The sequence below is a fragment of the Pongo abelii genome, chromosome 19 (genome assembly GCF_028885655.2).
Source record: "Pongo abelii isolate AG06213 chromosome 19, NHGRI_mPonAbe1-v2.0_pri, whole genome shotgun sequence".
Taxonomy (NCBI): domain Eukaryota; kingdom Metazoa; phylum Chordata; class Mammalia; order Primates; family Hominidae; genus Pongo; species Pongo abelii.
The window spans coordinates 92,174,233-92,188,568 of NC_072004.2; the positions used below are offsets into that span (position 1 = coordinate 92,174,233).

At 43.8% G+C, this 14,336-nt stretch overlaps 1 protein-coding gene across 11 annotated transcripts in view; it reads left to right on the plus strand.

Moving 5' to 3' along the window:
* Positions 1 to 14,336, plus strand: part of MFSD11 (major facilitator superfamily domain containing 11) — a 123,301-nt gene that overhangs the window by 602 nt on the left and 108,363 nt on the right. For 5 of the 11 annotated variants that reach the window (XR_010137884.1, XR_010137885.1, XR_010137886.1 and 2 more), the window contains exons 1-8: positions 492 to 683; positions 800 to 966; positions 1,455 to 1,510; positions 3,454 to 3,561; positions 4,465 to 4,544; positions 4,673 to 4,769; positions 5,909 to 5,967; positions 6,848 to 6,992. Coding sequence is in view for 6 of the 11 variants with exons in the window: in XM_063717844.1 (XP_063573914.1) it covers positions 871 to 966; positions 1,455 to 1,510; positions 3,454 to 3,561; positions 4,465 to 4,544; positions 4,673 to 4,769; positions 5,909 to 5,967; positions 6,848 to 6,992 (641 nt within the window). In the remaining 5 variants the exon portion in view is untranslated. 11 annotated transcript variants of the gene reach the window in all.

A 14,336-nucleotide genomic window follows, 5' to 3' on the forward strand; every position in this document is an offset into this window, starting at 1 on the left:
ACAGCCCGGCGGGCGGGCCAGAAAGCGCGGAGTCACGGCTGGAGGGAGGGGGAGTGGAATTAGCGGGCAGTTGGAAAGCCCGCGAAACGCTTTTTCCGCCTGGGAGGCCGGACGATAGCGATTGGGCAGGAGGAAGAGGAGGTGCTCCCCATCTGGGCCCCACCTTTTTTTAATGCCAGTATTCCAAGTTTACACCCCTTTTTTGCTCAGCCCTCAGCCCCATCTCTGTCTGAAGAGTGCTTCTGCCCTTATTTGCCTCTCCCTGTGACCCCGGCCCCCTCAGACTCCGCTGCGTCGTCTCTCGGCCCGGTCCAGCAGTTCCTGACTGCTCTTGGCCGGGGTCCGCTTCCCAACCCCCTTTCGCCAGAGCCCGAGAGCTCAGTCGGCTTTACATCCTGGCGGTGGGGACTCCCCGCGGAGCGCTTGCGCGTGCCAGGCCACCCGGGACTACGTTTCCTAGCGGGCCGAGCGGCCGGCGCCGCGGCTGCGGTCAGGTGACCCGGTCGCCTGACCGCAGTGAGTCAGGCCGGGAGGGCGGGGTCGCGCCGGCTGCTGCGGCTCGCCCTTGGCTCTTTAATCCCCTTCGTGGGCCCCTCAACGTGGAGCGGATACGTTCTTGGCGCTTCTCCGGGGGTTGTGCTCTTCCGTACTCGGATCGCTTCTTAGGAATGTCCTAACTGCCGGTGGGGAGAACTTCGCCCTAAACCTGGGATTCCGATCCAGGAATTGGAAGTTGACAGCTTGGCTGCCTGGCTCCTGCATCTGCCTTCTCCACTCACCATCTCATTTCTTTCTCCAGGATTGTCAGTGGCTTCGCCCGGAGGAGAGCTGACTGCCCTGGGCTGCTGCCTCCGGCAGAGCTGAGCCAAAATGTCCCCGGAATCTAAAAAGCTTTTCAACATCATTATTTTAGGAGTTGCCTTTATGTTTATGTTCACTGCCTTTCAAACTTGTGGAAATGTGGCGGTGAGTTGGAATCTGTTCTCCCTCCTTTGAAGTGCCCATCATAATGCATTCCAGAAATGAAAATAAACGTTAATTATATCTAATAGCGCACTTTAATTGCATCTTTTATTTTTCCCACCCAGGCTTCCTCATTTTTTATGATTAGGTTTGATTTCTTGTGTCAGACATTTCTCATGGGGGCGTTAAGCATTATCGTTTAATCTGATTTGATTAGGGGTTTAGATGTTAACCTAGTTATTTTATTTCTTGTTTGTATTAAGCGCTTCCTTAGTACTTGGATGGTTACAGCTGGTTTTCCTCCCCCTCCCTGTCATTGGTTTGCCTTCTGCAGTTCTGTTGTCCTTTTTCTTTTCTCATAATGGACTGAAGTATTAAGTACATTATGAACTTTTACTTTATTCTCTTGCTGAGTACTTGGAGTCACACTTCCCAAGGGTGGGAGGGAGACTGCAAAGCGTTTTCGTTGATTAGTTTTATCTTCCACACAGCAAACTGTCATCAGGAGCTTAAATAGCACAGATTTTCACGGCAGTGGATATACCAGGTATTGTACCGTATGATTGATTTTGCTTTATATTTGAGAGTAGTTGCTTAAATCTCATCAGAAACACCAGCAGTAGAATATTGTGGTTGAATAAGTGGTGATTGCATTTTCTCTTCTCGGTACCTAGACTGAGATAACATAATAGAATAAAGCTGATGAGTTTAGATTTCCTGTGGAATTAGACACTAGGTTTGAAATCCTGACTTTACAAGGTATTTATTGCATTGTTATCTTAGGCAGGCGTTTCCATGAGCCCAATTTCCTAGCTCAGACAATGCATGTAAAGCACTTGGCACAGTGCATGGCATTGAATAAGCACTCTAGTATTGTCATGATTAGAATTCCCAGTCCTAAACAGAAGATGTTGTGATTCTTGAAACATTTGGTCCTTCTGTTTTTGTAATTTCGTGACGATTGATATGCGTATGTCAGGAGCTTTTAGATTTTTGTTAAGGTGTTTAGTCCCAATTTTACAGATGGGTTAAATGAAAAGACCTTCACAAGTCGCTACAACCTTGTGATTGGAGCTGAGAATGTAATATGTACAGGTATATATACACAAACAGGTTTTTCTTTTTTAAAATTAGATTTGTTAATTGACAAATGAAAATTGCCTGTTATTTATTGTGTACAACATGTTTTGAAATATGTGCCATGGAATGGCTACATCGAGCTATAGAAACAGTTTCTTAATTTCTCTAGAGTTAGAGATTGGATCATGGCACCCCCCCCCGCCCCCCACAAACCCATAACTCATACTTGGTTCTTTTTCCCTATCCTAAGCCTTGTATGTAATATTTGAGAATGAAGGGATGTTACTGTTCATTTTTCTAAGTGATTAGTAGCACAGCTTTTTCTACTTTTTTGTCTTGTGTAAAGAACAAATGCAGCTGGGCGCGGTGGCTCACGCCTGTAATCCCAACACTTTGGGAGGCGGAGGTGAGCGGATCACGAGGTCAGGAGATCTAGACCATCCTGGCTAACACGGTGAAACCCCGTCTGTACTAAAAATACAAAAAAAAATTAGCCAGGCGTGGTGGTGGGCGCCTATAATCCCAGCTACTCGGGAGGCTGAGGCAGGAGAATGGTGTGAACCCGGGAGGGGGAGCTTGCAGTGAGCAGAGATTGTGTCACTGGACTCCAGCCTGGGCGACAGAGCAAGGCTCTGTCTCAAAAAAAAAAAAAGAACAAATGCAAAAACACATTTGATATTTGAGAGATGCATAAAAGCCAAAGAATAATTTACTTTGGATTTATGAATAGTGTCTAGTAAATGAATTCAGGGCCTTTGAAATGGTTTTAATCACACTTCGTACAAGACATACGTACTAGGGCTGGGTCAATAGTAACTGAGTAATAATGTTCAAGTGAGACCATTAGGTTGAGTTAAATAAATTCTGGCTTAAGCAAGTTGTAGCTCTGCGCTTGTTATTTATAGCAGAGAAATGTCATGAAGCTGCTGGAGTTGTAGGCTAAGTTTCTAGGGCAGATTGGTGGATTAGGGCCTCTGGAGTCATGCAATCCTGGCTCGACATTCACCAGCCATCGAGCTGGACTTTTGGGAAATTACTTAACCCCACTGTATTTCCTTTTTCTTTTCTTTAACATGAGGATAATAACAGTATCTTCCTCCTAGTGCTGTTAGGATTAGAAGAGAAAATATGTATAAGGTACTTGGCACAGTTCCTGTTACTATGACTTACCAGTATGTAAAAAATGTATTGTTGTAGGCAGACGGATCCCAAAGCACAGTTGGTGGGCTTCAATATTTTGTATAAATGAACACTTTTATATGGTATTGAATTTAATTATGTAACTATCATAAATTCTGACTAAATAATATGAGTGTTTATTGTAAAATTTATAAACAAATGGATTTAAACAGTGACACAGCATACAAGGGCTTTGTTCTTTTTTTTTCCGTTTGTGTATTATGTGTGCAGCATGGCTATTATCTATGGAGTGTTCTCTGCTTCAAATTTGATTACACCGTCAGTGGTTGCCATTGTAGGTCCTCAACTCTCTATGTTTGCCAGTGGTTTATTTTACAGGTGAGTAGTGTAATCTTGCACTTATTTAATTAGAACATTTTTCAGGATCTTTCAAGTAGATAGTAAACTTGTCACAATAATTTATAGACTTGGACTGAATAGAATATAGGTGGTATTTTAGGAATTTTGGCTTAGTACTTGTTGCTCAGGGATATCATATTCTAATGTGATAGGATGTATCTATATCTGCTTTTGTTTTACTGTTAATAAAAATAGTATCCAAAAGTCTCTCTGAGGGTTGAAAAGAACATTCTATGAAATAATCTTATTTTCTGTCAGTTGACTGGAAATAAGTGGAGATTCAAATGAAATAACTAAATCTTTCTCTGAACTCTAGAACTATAGTTCCATGATGTGCTAAGCTTTTGGCAGAGAACACTGCAAACCTGTAAAATGTCTGATTTTACAAATCTGAAATATTAAATTATGGGCCAGGCACAGTGGCTCACACCTGTAAATCCCAACACTTTGGGAAGGCCGAAGTATTGCTTGAGCCAAGGATCACTTGGGTCCAGGAGTTCGAGACCAGCCTGGGCAACATGGTGAAACCCTTGTCTCTACCAAAAATAAAAAAAAATTAGCCGGGCCTGGTGGCACATGACTGTAGTCCCAGCTACTTTCAAGGCTGAGGTGGGAGGATGGCTTGAGCCCAGAAGGTGGAGGTTGCAGTGAGCTGTGATGGTGCCACTGCACTCCAGCCTAGGCAATGGAGTGAGACCGTGTCTCAAAAAAATTAATTAAGAAATGAGAAAGTTGATTGTGTCCCTTTTTTCAAAACTGGAGCAATGCTTTACAGGTTGAGTTTTAAAAGAAGAGAATGTCAGAACTGATTCCTAGAAGGCATAATTGGCATTCTATTTCAGGTATCGTTTGACTATAATACCTTGACCTGTTATATTTTAGCATGTACATTGCCGTTTTTATCCAGCCTTTCCCATGGTCCTTCTACACAGCCTCTGTTTTCATTGGAATTGCTGCTGCTGGTAAGCATTTTGATTTTTAACTTCTCTGCTTTCTTTTCTGGGGCCTATCTAAGGGTATTATTTATGTGTTTAGTATGTAACTCCAAGTGAATTTCTTTCCCTTGATAAACTTTTGGGTTGAATTTTAGTGCTTTGGACAGCACAAGGAAACTGCCTGACAATAAATTCGGATGAGCACACCATTGGGAGAAACAGTGGAATTTTCTGGGCACTTCTGCAGTCTAGGTAATTATCCTTTTGAAGTTCAGTCTTTCCTTTCTTTTTCTTTCTTTCTTTTTTTTTTTTGTCATACCATTTTTTAGGTCTTTGGTTGACAATTTGGATCTTCCATGTTACGTGACTTAAGTTCTAGCTAAATGTGACATGATTCCAATTTTATAGAATTACTTGTAATGATGGCTGGGTATGGTGGCTCACTAGCTACTCAGGACTATTTATACCAATACTGAATATAGCATACTAACTTTTTTTTTTTTTTTTTTTATGAGACGATGTCTCACACTGTCACCTGGGCTGGAGTGCAATGGCATGATCTCGGCTCACTGCAACCTCTGCCTCCCGGATTCAAGCAATTCTCCTGTCTTAGCCTCCTGAGTAGCTGGGATTACAGGCGCCCGCCACCACGCCTGGCTAATTTTTTTTGTATTTTTGGTAGAGACAGAGTTTCACTATGTTGGCCAGGCTGGTCTCAAACTCCTGACCTCGTGATCCGCCCGCCTTGGGCTCCCGAAGTGTTGGGATTATAGGCATGAACTACCATGCCTGGCCTTAACATTTTTCTTAAGAAGAAAGCAAAACAGCTATTCTGCTCTTGACTGTTGGATTTCTGGAATCTCTCCTGAGGAATCACCCTCATGAATCGCGCCTAAAATTTTGGCCTTGACAGGGCTTAACAAGTGCAAATGTTACATTTTAAAGGATTGTATATTAAGAAACTAGTGTGTAAGTGAATGGTTCTTTCTTCAGGAAAGTATGCTTAAGAAAGTATTTGATTAGATGCAGATAACTAAATCATGGATTTTTAGAAACAGATTCTTAAAAATTTAGCTTAGGCTTATTTCCAGAGTCATTTCCAGAGTTGCAATAAATCACATGTTTCAAAGTGAGTCAATTCTTCTTTGAAGGGTGCCTCTGAATCAGGTTACTGTCACATGGAAGGAGACTGAATTCCATCTGGGGCAATTAAGTTTATCAGAGTCCAGATGAAGCTGATAGTTTTAAATGACCCAGGACAGGTAGATGCTTTAAAAATGATGTCCTTCTCTCTCCCTCTCTTACAACAAATAATGGGAATAATTATTTTTAAAAAACTATAAATACTAAAATAATTTCCCAACATCCTATCCTCCCTTTTCTTCCCCCAGCTTGTTCTTTGGAAATCTCTACATATATTTTGCCTGGCAAGGGAAAACTCAGATATCAGGTTTGTTTTATTCACGTTGCTTTATTCAGATATGTTCAAAGCATAATAGGAGTTATATAGAAATACCCATTATTGGTTTATTCAAGCATTGTTCTCATGAACCCCGACACCTCAAGTTCTCGCAGATTTTAGCTTTTAGTAAGCCTTTTCCTTGGTTTATATTATTATTATTATTTTGAGATGGAGTTTCACTCTTGTCACCTAGGCTGGAATGCAGTGGTGCTATCTTGGCTCACCGCAACCTCCGCCTCCCGGGTTCAAGCAATTCTCCTGCTTCAGCCTCCCAAGTAGCTGGGATCACAGGCCTGCGCCACCATGCCCAGCTAATTTTGTGTTTTTAGTAGAGACAGGTTTCTCCACGTTGTTCAGGCTGGTCTCAAACTCCTGACCTCAGGTGATCTGCCCTCCTCAGCCTCCCAAATTGCTGGTATTACAAGCCTGAGCCACCCCGCCCAGCCTGGTTTCTATTATTAAACTAGGATTATAGTTTATGACTATGCTTTAAGTGGCTTCTCAGGGTCTAAGGGAAGGTTATGCTGTGCACGAGCTTACGAGAATACTACGCATGAGAATACTGCGCATGAGTATGTGGTTCTCAGAAGACTTCTGAATGCTCAGTTGTTTTCTCTGGACCCTTCTTTGATTAAAAGAAGGCGATTAAGCTCTTGTGCTGTTTTTCTTTGGCTTATTCATATTTCTCTAACTGAAAGACAAAGGTGAAGGTATCCTATTTGTTTCCTTTTCCTAAGTTTTTACTGATGCATTAAAGTAAAAATATAACGAGGAAATGTGTTGACAGTTATAAGCAGTCCTTGTACCATGATACTAATTCTGGAATTGTTTGGTCGATACTATCTTGTTTCTTCTTTTTTCTCCTTAGAGAGTGACCGAAGAACAGTGTTTATTGCCCTAACGGTGATTAGCCTTGTGGGGACAGTTCTGTTCTTTCTCATTCGGAAACCAGATTCTGAAAATGTCCTAGGAGAAGATGAGTCTTCTGATGACCAGGACATGGAAGTCAACGAGTAAGATGTTGGAAACATTCTATTTTATTTTAAAATAGATTTTGAGTAGATCTAGTCTAGAGATTACCAACCTGTTTAGCCCTAACTGATATCCAGTACTCTCTGTAGGTTACTGCAGGCAAGGAAAGGAAGAAAATAAAGGAGGAGCTGCGAGGGAGGAAGAAAAAAAAGGTCACCAGAGGAAGGGAGGTGGTGAAAAGGTGCACAGGGAATTTGGGTCTATTCCTGGCCTTGCCACTGATGTGTGTATGACCCTGGATAGTGGCAGCAATTCCTGTCATGTCTCCAGGCCTCAGCTTTCTCACTCAATCCATGTTTTCATGGGCAAGGAAATAGAAGGCAGTGTTGACCTTGGTTACTGTTTCTGTGATCCAGCTCTAAAGTTTTCCTGTTGTTGTGGTGTGAGTGAGTGCCAGGGCCAGTGATGGTTGTCACAGATGAACCTTGGTTATCACTAGGCTCTTGCTTATAGTATCCGGCTCTTGCACTAACTTACATAGGCGGTTTTCCCCAGAGTAGTCCAAATAGGGGAATGAGTATACAACCCTGTGTTTTGTAAAAATTGTAAATTACCTAAGCACATTTCAGTTGCAGGTGACACTATCTAAGCATGACAGGCTAGTGATCTGCAGTATCATTTAGATTTGAGGAAGGAGAGATGAGAAATTAATCTCTGCCACCCTTGTTTTGCTTTGTTTGTGATACATTGTGAAGATTGCCTTACAGCATTTTATATATTGTTAAAACTTTTGCATTGAGCATCCCATGCTGACTTTGTAATCCAGAAAGGGCCTAAAATTATCCAGTCATAGGAGCATTAGATGCTCCAGATTTGCAGTAAGTTTGTGTAAAGCAGAAGCAAGGCAGCGCTTTGGTCTGCACATGCTGCCATGCCCTGCTTTCTTGCTCTTTATTGTGCTTCACAGACACTGGGTTTTTTTTTTTTTTTTTTTTTTACAAATTGAAGGCTTGTGGCAACCCTGCATCGAGCAAGTCTTTCTATCCGTGCCACTTTTCCAACAGCGTGTTGTCACTTTGTGTCTGTCTGTCACATTTTGGTAATCCTCACAATACTTCAAACATTTCATTCTTATGACATCTGTTATAATCTTATAACATCTGTTATAAGATGTGATCAGTAATCTTTGATGTTACTATTGCAATTGTTTTGGGGCACCACAAACCGGATCCATATAAGGTGGTGAACTTAATTGATAAATGTTGTGTGTGTTCTGACTGTTCCACTGCAGGCCATCCCCCATCTCCCTCCCTCTTCTCCTGAGACACAGCAATATTGAAATTAGGCCAGTTAGTGACCCTACAGTAGCGTCTGTGTGTTAAAGTGAAAGGAAGACGTGCATGTCTCTCACTTTATTATTTACTTATTTACTTATTTTGAGATGGAGTCTCACTCTGTCACCCAGGCTGGAGTGCAGTGGCGTGATCTCGGCTCACTGCAACCTCTGCCTCAGCCTCCCCAGTAGCTGGGATTACAGGCATGCACCACCACACCCGGCTAATGACTAATCAAGAAATGACTAAGCTTAGCAAGGAAGACATGTAGAAAGCTGAGACAGGCTGAAAGCTATGCCTCTTGTGCCAAACAGCCAAGTTGTGAATACAAAGGAAAAGGTTTTGAAGGGACTCAAAAGAGCCACCCCAGGGAACACACGAATGATAAGAAAGTGCAACAGCCTTATGGCTGATAAGAATAAGGAGAAAGTGTTAGTGGTCTGGATAGGAGATCAAACCAGCCACAACATTCTCTGAAGCCTAATCCAGAGCAAGGCCCTCTCTTCAATTCTGTGAAGGCTGAGAGATGTGAGGAATCTTTAGAAGAATAATTTGAAGCTAGCAGAGGTTGGTTCGTGAGGATCAAGGAAAGAAGCCATCTCCATGACATAAAAGTGCAAGGTGAAACAGCAAGTGCTGCTGGAGAAGCTGCAGCAAGTTATCCAGAAGCTCTGGCTATTATAATTGACAAAGGTAGCTGCACTAAACAACAGATTTTCAAAGTAGACCAAACAGTCTTACATTAAAAGATGCCATCTAGGAATTTTATACCTAGAGAGAAGTTAATGCCTGGCTTTAAACCTTCAAAGAACAGGCCGACTCTTGTTAGGGGCTAACGCAGCTAATGACTTGAAGTTGAAGCCAGTGCTCATTTACCATTCCAGAAACCCTATTACCCTTAAGAATCATGCTTAATCTACTCTGCCTGGGCTCTGGAAATGCAGTGACAAAGCCTGGATGGTAGCACATTTGTTTACGGCATGGCTTATTGACTATTTTAAGTCCACTGTTGAGACCTACTGCTCAGAAGAAAAGGTTCCTCTCAAAATATTACTGCTTATTGACAATGTACCTGATCAGCCAAGTGCTTTGTTGGAGGTGTACAAGGAGATGAATGTTGTTTTCATGCCTTCTAACAACATTTGTTCTGCAGCCCCTGGATCAAGGAGTAATTTCCTTTTTTTTTTTTTTTTTTTGAAACAAAGCCTTGCTCTGTCACCCAGACTGGAGTGCAGTGGCGGGATCTCGGCTCTCTGCAACCTCTGCCTCCCGGGTTCAAGGGATTCTCCTGCCTCAGCCTCCTCAGTAACTGGCATTACAGGCGTGCGCCACCATGCCTGGCTAATTTCAACTTTCAAGTCTTATTATTTAAGAAATACATTTCACAAGAATATAGCTGCCATAGATAATGATTCTTCAGATCTAAGCAAAGTAAATTGTAAACTTTTGAGAAGGAGTCATCATTCTAGGTAGGTCACATTAAGAACATCTGTGCCTGGGGCTGGTTACAGTGGCTCACGCCTGTAATCCCAGCACTTTGGGAGGATGAGGCAGGTGGATTGTTTGGGCTTAGGAGTTTGAGACCATACGGGGCAACATGGTGAAACTTTTTTTTTTTTGAGATGGAGTCCCACTTTGTAACCCAGGCTGGGGTGCAATGGCATAGTCTTGGCTCACTGCAACCTCTGCCTCCCAGGTTCAAGTGGTTCTTCCGCCTCAGCCTCCCGAGTAGCTGGGACTACAGGCGCATGCCACCACACCCGGCTAATTTTTGTATTTTCAGTAGAGACGGGGCTTCACTATGTTGGGCAGGCTGGTCTCGAACTCCTGACCTGGTGATCCGCCCGCCTTGGCCTCCCAAAGTGCTGGGATTACAGGCATGAGCCACCGCGCCTGGCAAAACATTTTGTTTTAAAGCACAAACCAGTAGTTACTGGAGAAGGAGTCTGTGAAGGTGAATACCACAAATTCAATCAAAACTGACCCCCCATTCAGCCAGCACATGTTTGGTGTTGGTCCTAGAGGACAAATGCCGCCCATCCCTGTTTTCAAGGAACTGCCAAGTTGGGGAGGTGGATGAGGGGTTCTGTAACTGTGAGCTGGTGTTCTTCTAGAAATATTGCTCAGCCTTTGTAGCATTCTCTCTTCCTGAATCGTCTCCTAAATTTGGAGCTTCTGTGTCTTTGTTCTACAAATAGCACAGACTTGTGGCAGCCCTCTTCTATGCCTGAGGGATATAGGCGTGAACAAGACAGATAAGTCCTTGTTCTTACGGACTTAATTTTAGAGGAGGTGGTAGACAATGCACGTGTAAGAAAATAGCAAAGTGAGTGTTAGGAAGACTGTGAAAGAGGAGGAGAGTAGGGGAGAGGGAGGAGAGTGGTGGGGAGATGGGGGTGGAGAGTGGGGTGGCTCCCTGAGACCTGCCTGGTGAGACATGAAGGTCAGCGGGTGGCCTTTCCCAAAGTCAGGCAGTGGGAAGGGTGTGGTGGGCTCTGGGCTCCACGAAGGAAGAGGTGGAAGCAGTAGCAGGGTCAGATTATGTCAGCCAAGATAAGGAGGTTTGTGTTTTCTTCTTAGTGTGATTAGAAGCTGTTGAGGGTATAAGTAGAATTCTGTTTTAAAGGTTCCCACCTAAAGGCCTCACAGAAAAAGATTTGAAGACTTGAAAGATTTGAAGAGCTCCAAAGAGACAGCTCTGTCTGTCTTCTGGCTGGGCACAGTGGCTCCTGCCTGTAATCCCAGCACCTTGGGAGGCTGAGGCAAGATCGCTTGAGCCCTGGAGTTTGAAATCGGCCTGGGCAACATAGCAAGACCTAGTCTCTACTTTAAAAAAAAAAAATGAGCCAGGTGTGGTGGTGCATGCCTGTAGTCCCAGCTACTTGAGAGGCCGAGGTGGGGGGAAGCTTCAGCAGAGGGATTCAAGGTTGCAGTGAGCTGTGGTCATACCGCTGCACTCCAGCATGGGCAACAGAGCAAGACCCTGTCTTAAAAAAAAAAAAAAATCTGTCCTCTATCTCAAGTACGTAATTTGTGTCTCTGAGGACTTATTAGCTGGGTGATATCTACGTGTTTCTTCATTGGCAGTTACCTCTATCCTCCTCTTCCCTTCCTCCCTGTATTCTTTTCTTCCTCTCTTCTCTTCTTTCCTCCCTCCATCCTTTCATTTCTTACCTTCCTGCATTCATCCTTTCTTTCCCTTCCCTCTCTCCCACCCTCCTTCCTCTCTTCCTTCCTTTCTTCCTTCCCCTATATTTGAGGTTCTCTGATATTCCAAGCATTGTGCTAAATAAAACAGAAGTTTGTGCATTCATGGAGCTTGCTTTCTAGTTGGTGACAGAGAGAAAAGAAACAGGCAGGTTTTAAAAATAGCTTTATTGAGATATAACTCATATACCATATAATTCACCCATCTAAAGTATACACTTCAGTGCTTTTTAGTATATTCACAGAGTTGTGCGTCCGTCATTGAAACCAATTTTAGAATATTTTATGAATACTTTTATTACCCCAAAAAGGAGCCACAGGATGCATGTGATGGCCCACGCTTGGCCTGTGGTTCCTTTTCCAGGTAATAAAAATCATAGCACTTTGGGAGGCCGAGACAGGCGGACCGCTTGAGCCCAGGAATTTGAGATTAGCCTGAGCAACATGGCGAAACACCATCTCTACCAAAAAAAAAAAAAAATACGAAAATTAATCAGGCATGGTGGCGCATGTCTGTGTTCCCAGCTACTTGAGAGACTGAGGTGGGAGAATCGCTTATGCCCAGGAGGCGGAGGTTGCGGTGAGCTGAGGTGATCACACCACCACACTCCAGCCTGGGTGACAGGGGGAGACCCTGTCTCAAAAAAAAAAAAAGAAGAAGAAGGAACAATGTATGCTGTAGCTGATCTCCATATGGTTCTTTAAATAAAAAAATAAAGCAGGCTGGGCACGGTGGCTTACGCCTGTAATTCCAGCACTTTGGGAGGCCGAGGTGGGCAGATCACAAGGTCAGGAGATGGAGACCATCCTGGCCAACATGGTGAAACTCCATCTCTACTAAAAATACAAAAATTAGCCTGGTGTGGTGGCGCGTGCCTGTAATCCCAGCTACTCAGGAGGCTGAGGTAGGAGAATCGCTTGAACCAGGGAGTCGGAGGTTGCAGTGAGCCAAGATTGCGCCACAGCACTCCAGCCTGGGCGATAGAGTGAGACTCCGTCTCAAAAAAAAAAAAAAAAAAGGCAGAGAAGCAATAGAGAAATATGAGAGTGGGGGGTGGAAGGGGAGCTGTTGCAGTTATAGAGTTGGGAAGGCTGAGAAAGTAACATTTAAGTCAGGGCCTGAAAGAGGTGAGCCAGGTGTGGCTTTTACCTGGAGTAGGATGGTAAGCCATTGGAGGGTTCGAGAGAGGACTGACAGTGATCTAACTTAAATGGTAAACAACTCACTGAATTAAATTGGAAGTAATTTGCAGCTGAATATTGTATTTTAGTGGTCTGTAGAGTATAAATCAGTTAATTGGGGCCTGAAAGGTAAAATATTGGAATCCTACATGGGATCCTATCCAAGTATAAAATGAGGGTACTACCAATTAATGGCATCTAAACCGTATTTGCTTCCAGGGAAGGCATGAGTTTTATGATGAGGAAAAAAGTTTTCTTGCTGGTTAGAGCATACTATTTTTTTGTGTGTTAGTAATTTTTTTCTTTTTTTTTTTGATACAGAGTCTCACTCTGTCGCCCAGGCTGGAGGGCAGTGGCGTGAACTCGGCTCACTGCAAGCTCCGCCTCCCGGGTTCACGCCATTCTCCTGTCTCAGCCTCCTGAGTAGCTGGGACTACAGGTGCCCGCCACACGCCTGGCTAATTTTTTGTATTTTTAGTAGAGACAGTTTCACCGTGTTAGCCAGGATGGTCTCGATCTCCTGACCTCGTGATCCGCCCGCCTCGGCCTCCCAAAGTGCTGGGATTACAGGCATGAGCCACCGCGCCTGGCCATGTTTTAGTAATTTTTTAACTTAATTGGATCACCATTAAGATTCCTTATATTTCTTAAGTTAACAAGATCTTTACATTACTTTTTTTTCGTAAAAATGCCATTTAGAGATATAGGAGTAGACTTGGCTGTTAGGAGGAAATGTAATCTTTTTTTTTTTTTTTATACGGAGTCTCGCTCTCTCACCCAGGCTGGAGTGCAGTGACATGGTCTAGGCTCACTGCAACCTCCGCCTCTCATGTTCAAGTGATTCTCCTGCCTCGGCCTCCCAAGTAGCTGGGATTACAGGCACCTGCCACGCCCGGCTAATTTTTGTATTTTTAGTAGAGATGGGGTTTCACCATGTTGGCCAGGCTGGTCTCGAACACCTTACCTCAAGTGATGCACCTGCCTTGGCCTCCCAGAGTGCTGGGATTACAGGCGAGAAATGTAATCTTTTAAAAATCTTTTGGCTGGGCACAGTGGCTCACACCTGTAATCCCAGCACTTTGGGAGGCCGAGGCGGGCGGATCACGAGGTCAGGAGATCGAGACCATCCTGGCTAACACAGTGAAACCCCGTCTCTACTAAAAATACAAAAAATACAAAAAAATTAGCCGGGCGTAGTGGCGGGCGCCTGTAGTCCCAGCTACTTGAGGCAGGAGAATGGCGTGAACCTGGGAGGCGAAGATTGCAGTGAGCTGAAATCGCGCCACTGCACTCCAGCCTGAGTGACAGAGAGAGACATCGCCTCAAGAAAAAAAAAAAAAATCTTTCTAGGATGGGTGTGGTGGTTCATGCCTGTAATCCCAACACTCTGGGAGGCTGAAGTCTGAGTATCACTGAGCCCCAGAATTCCAGACCAGCCTGGCAACCTCGTGAGCCCTATCTCTGCAAAAATTTAAAAATTAGCCAGGCATGATGGTGCATGCCTGTAGTCCCAGTTACTCGGGAGGCTGAGGCAGGAGGATCACTTGAGCCCAGGAGGTCAAGGCTACACTGAGCCATGATTGTGCCAGTGCATTCCAGCCTGATGACAGAGCAAGACTCGGTCTCAAAAAAAAAAAAGGAAAAGAAAAATCTTTAAAAATT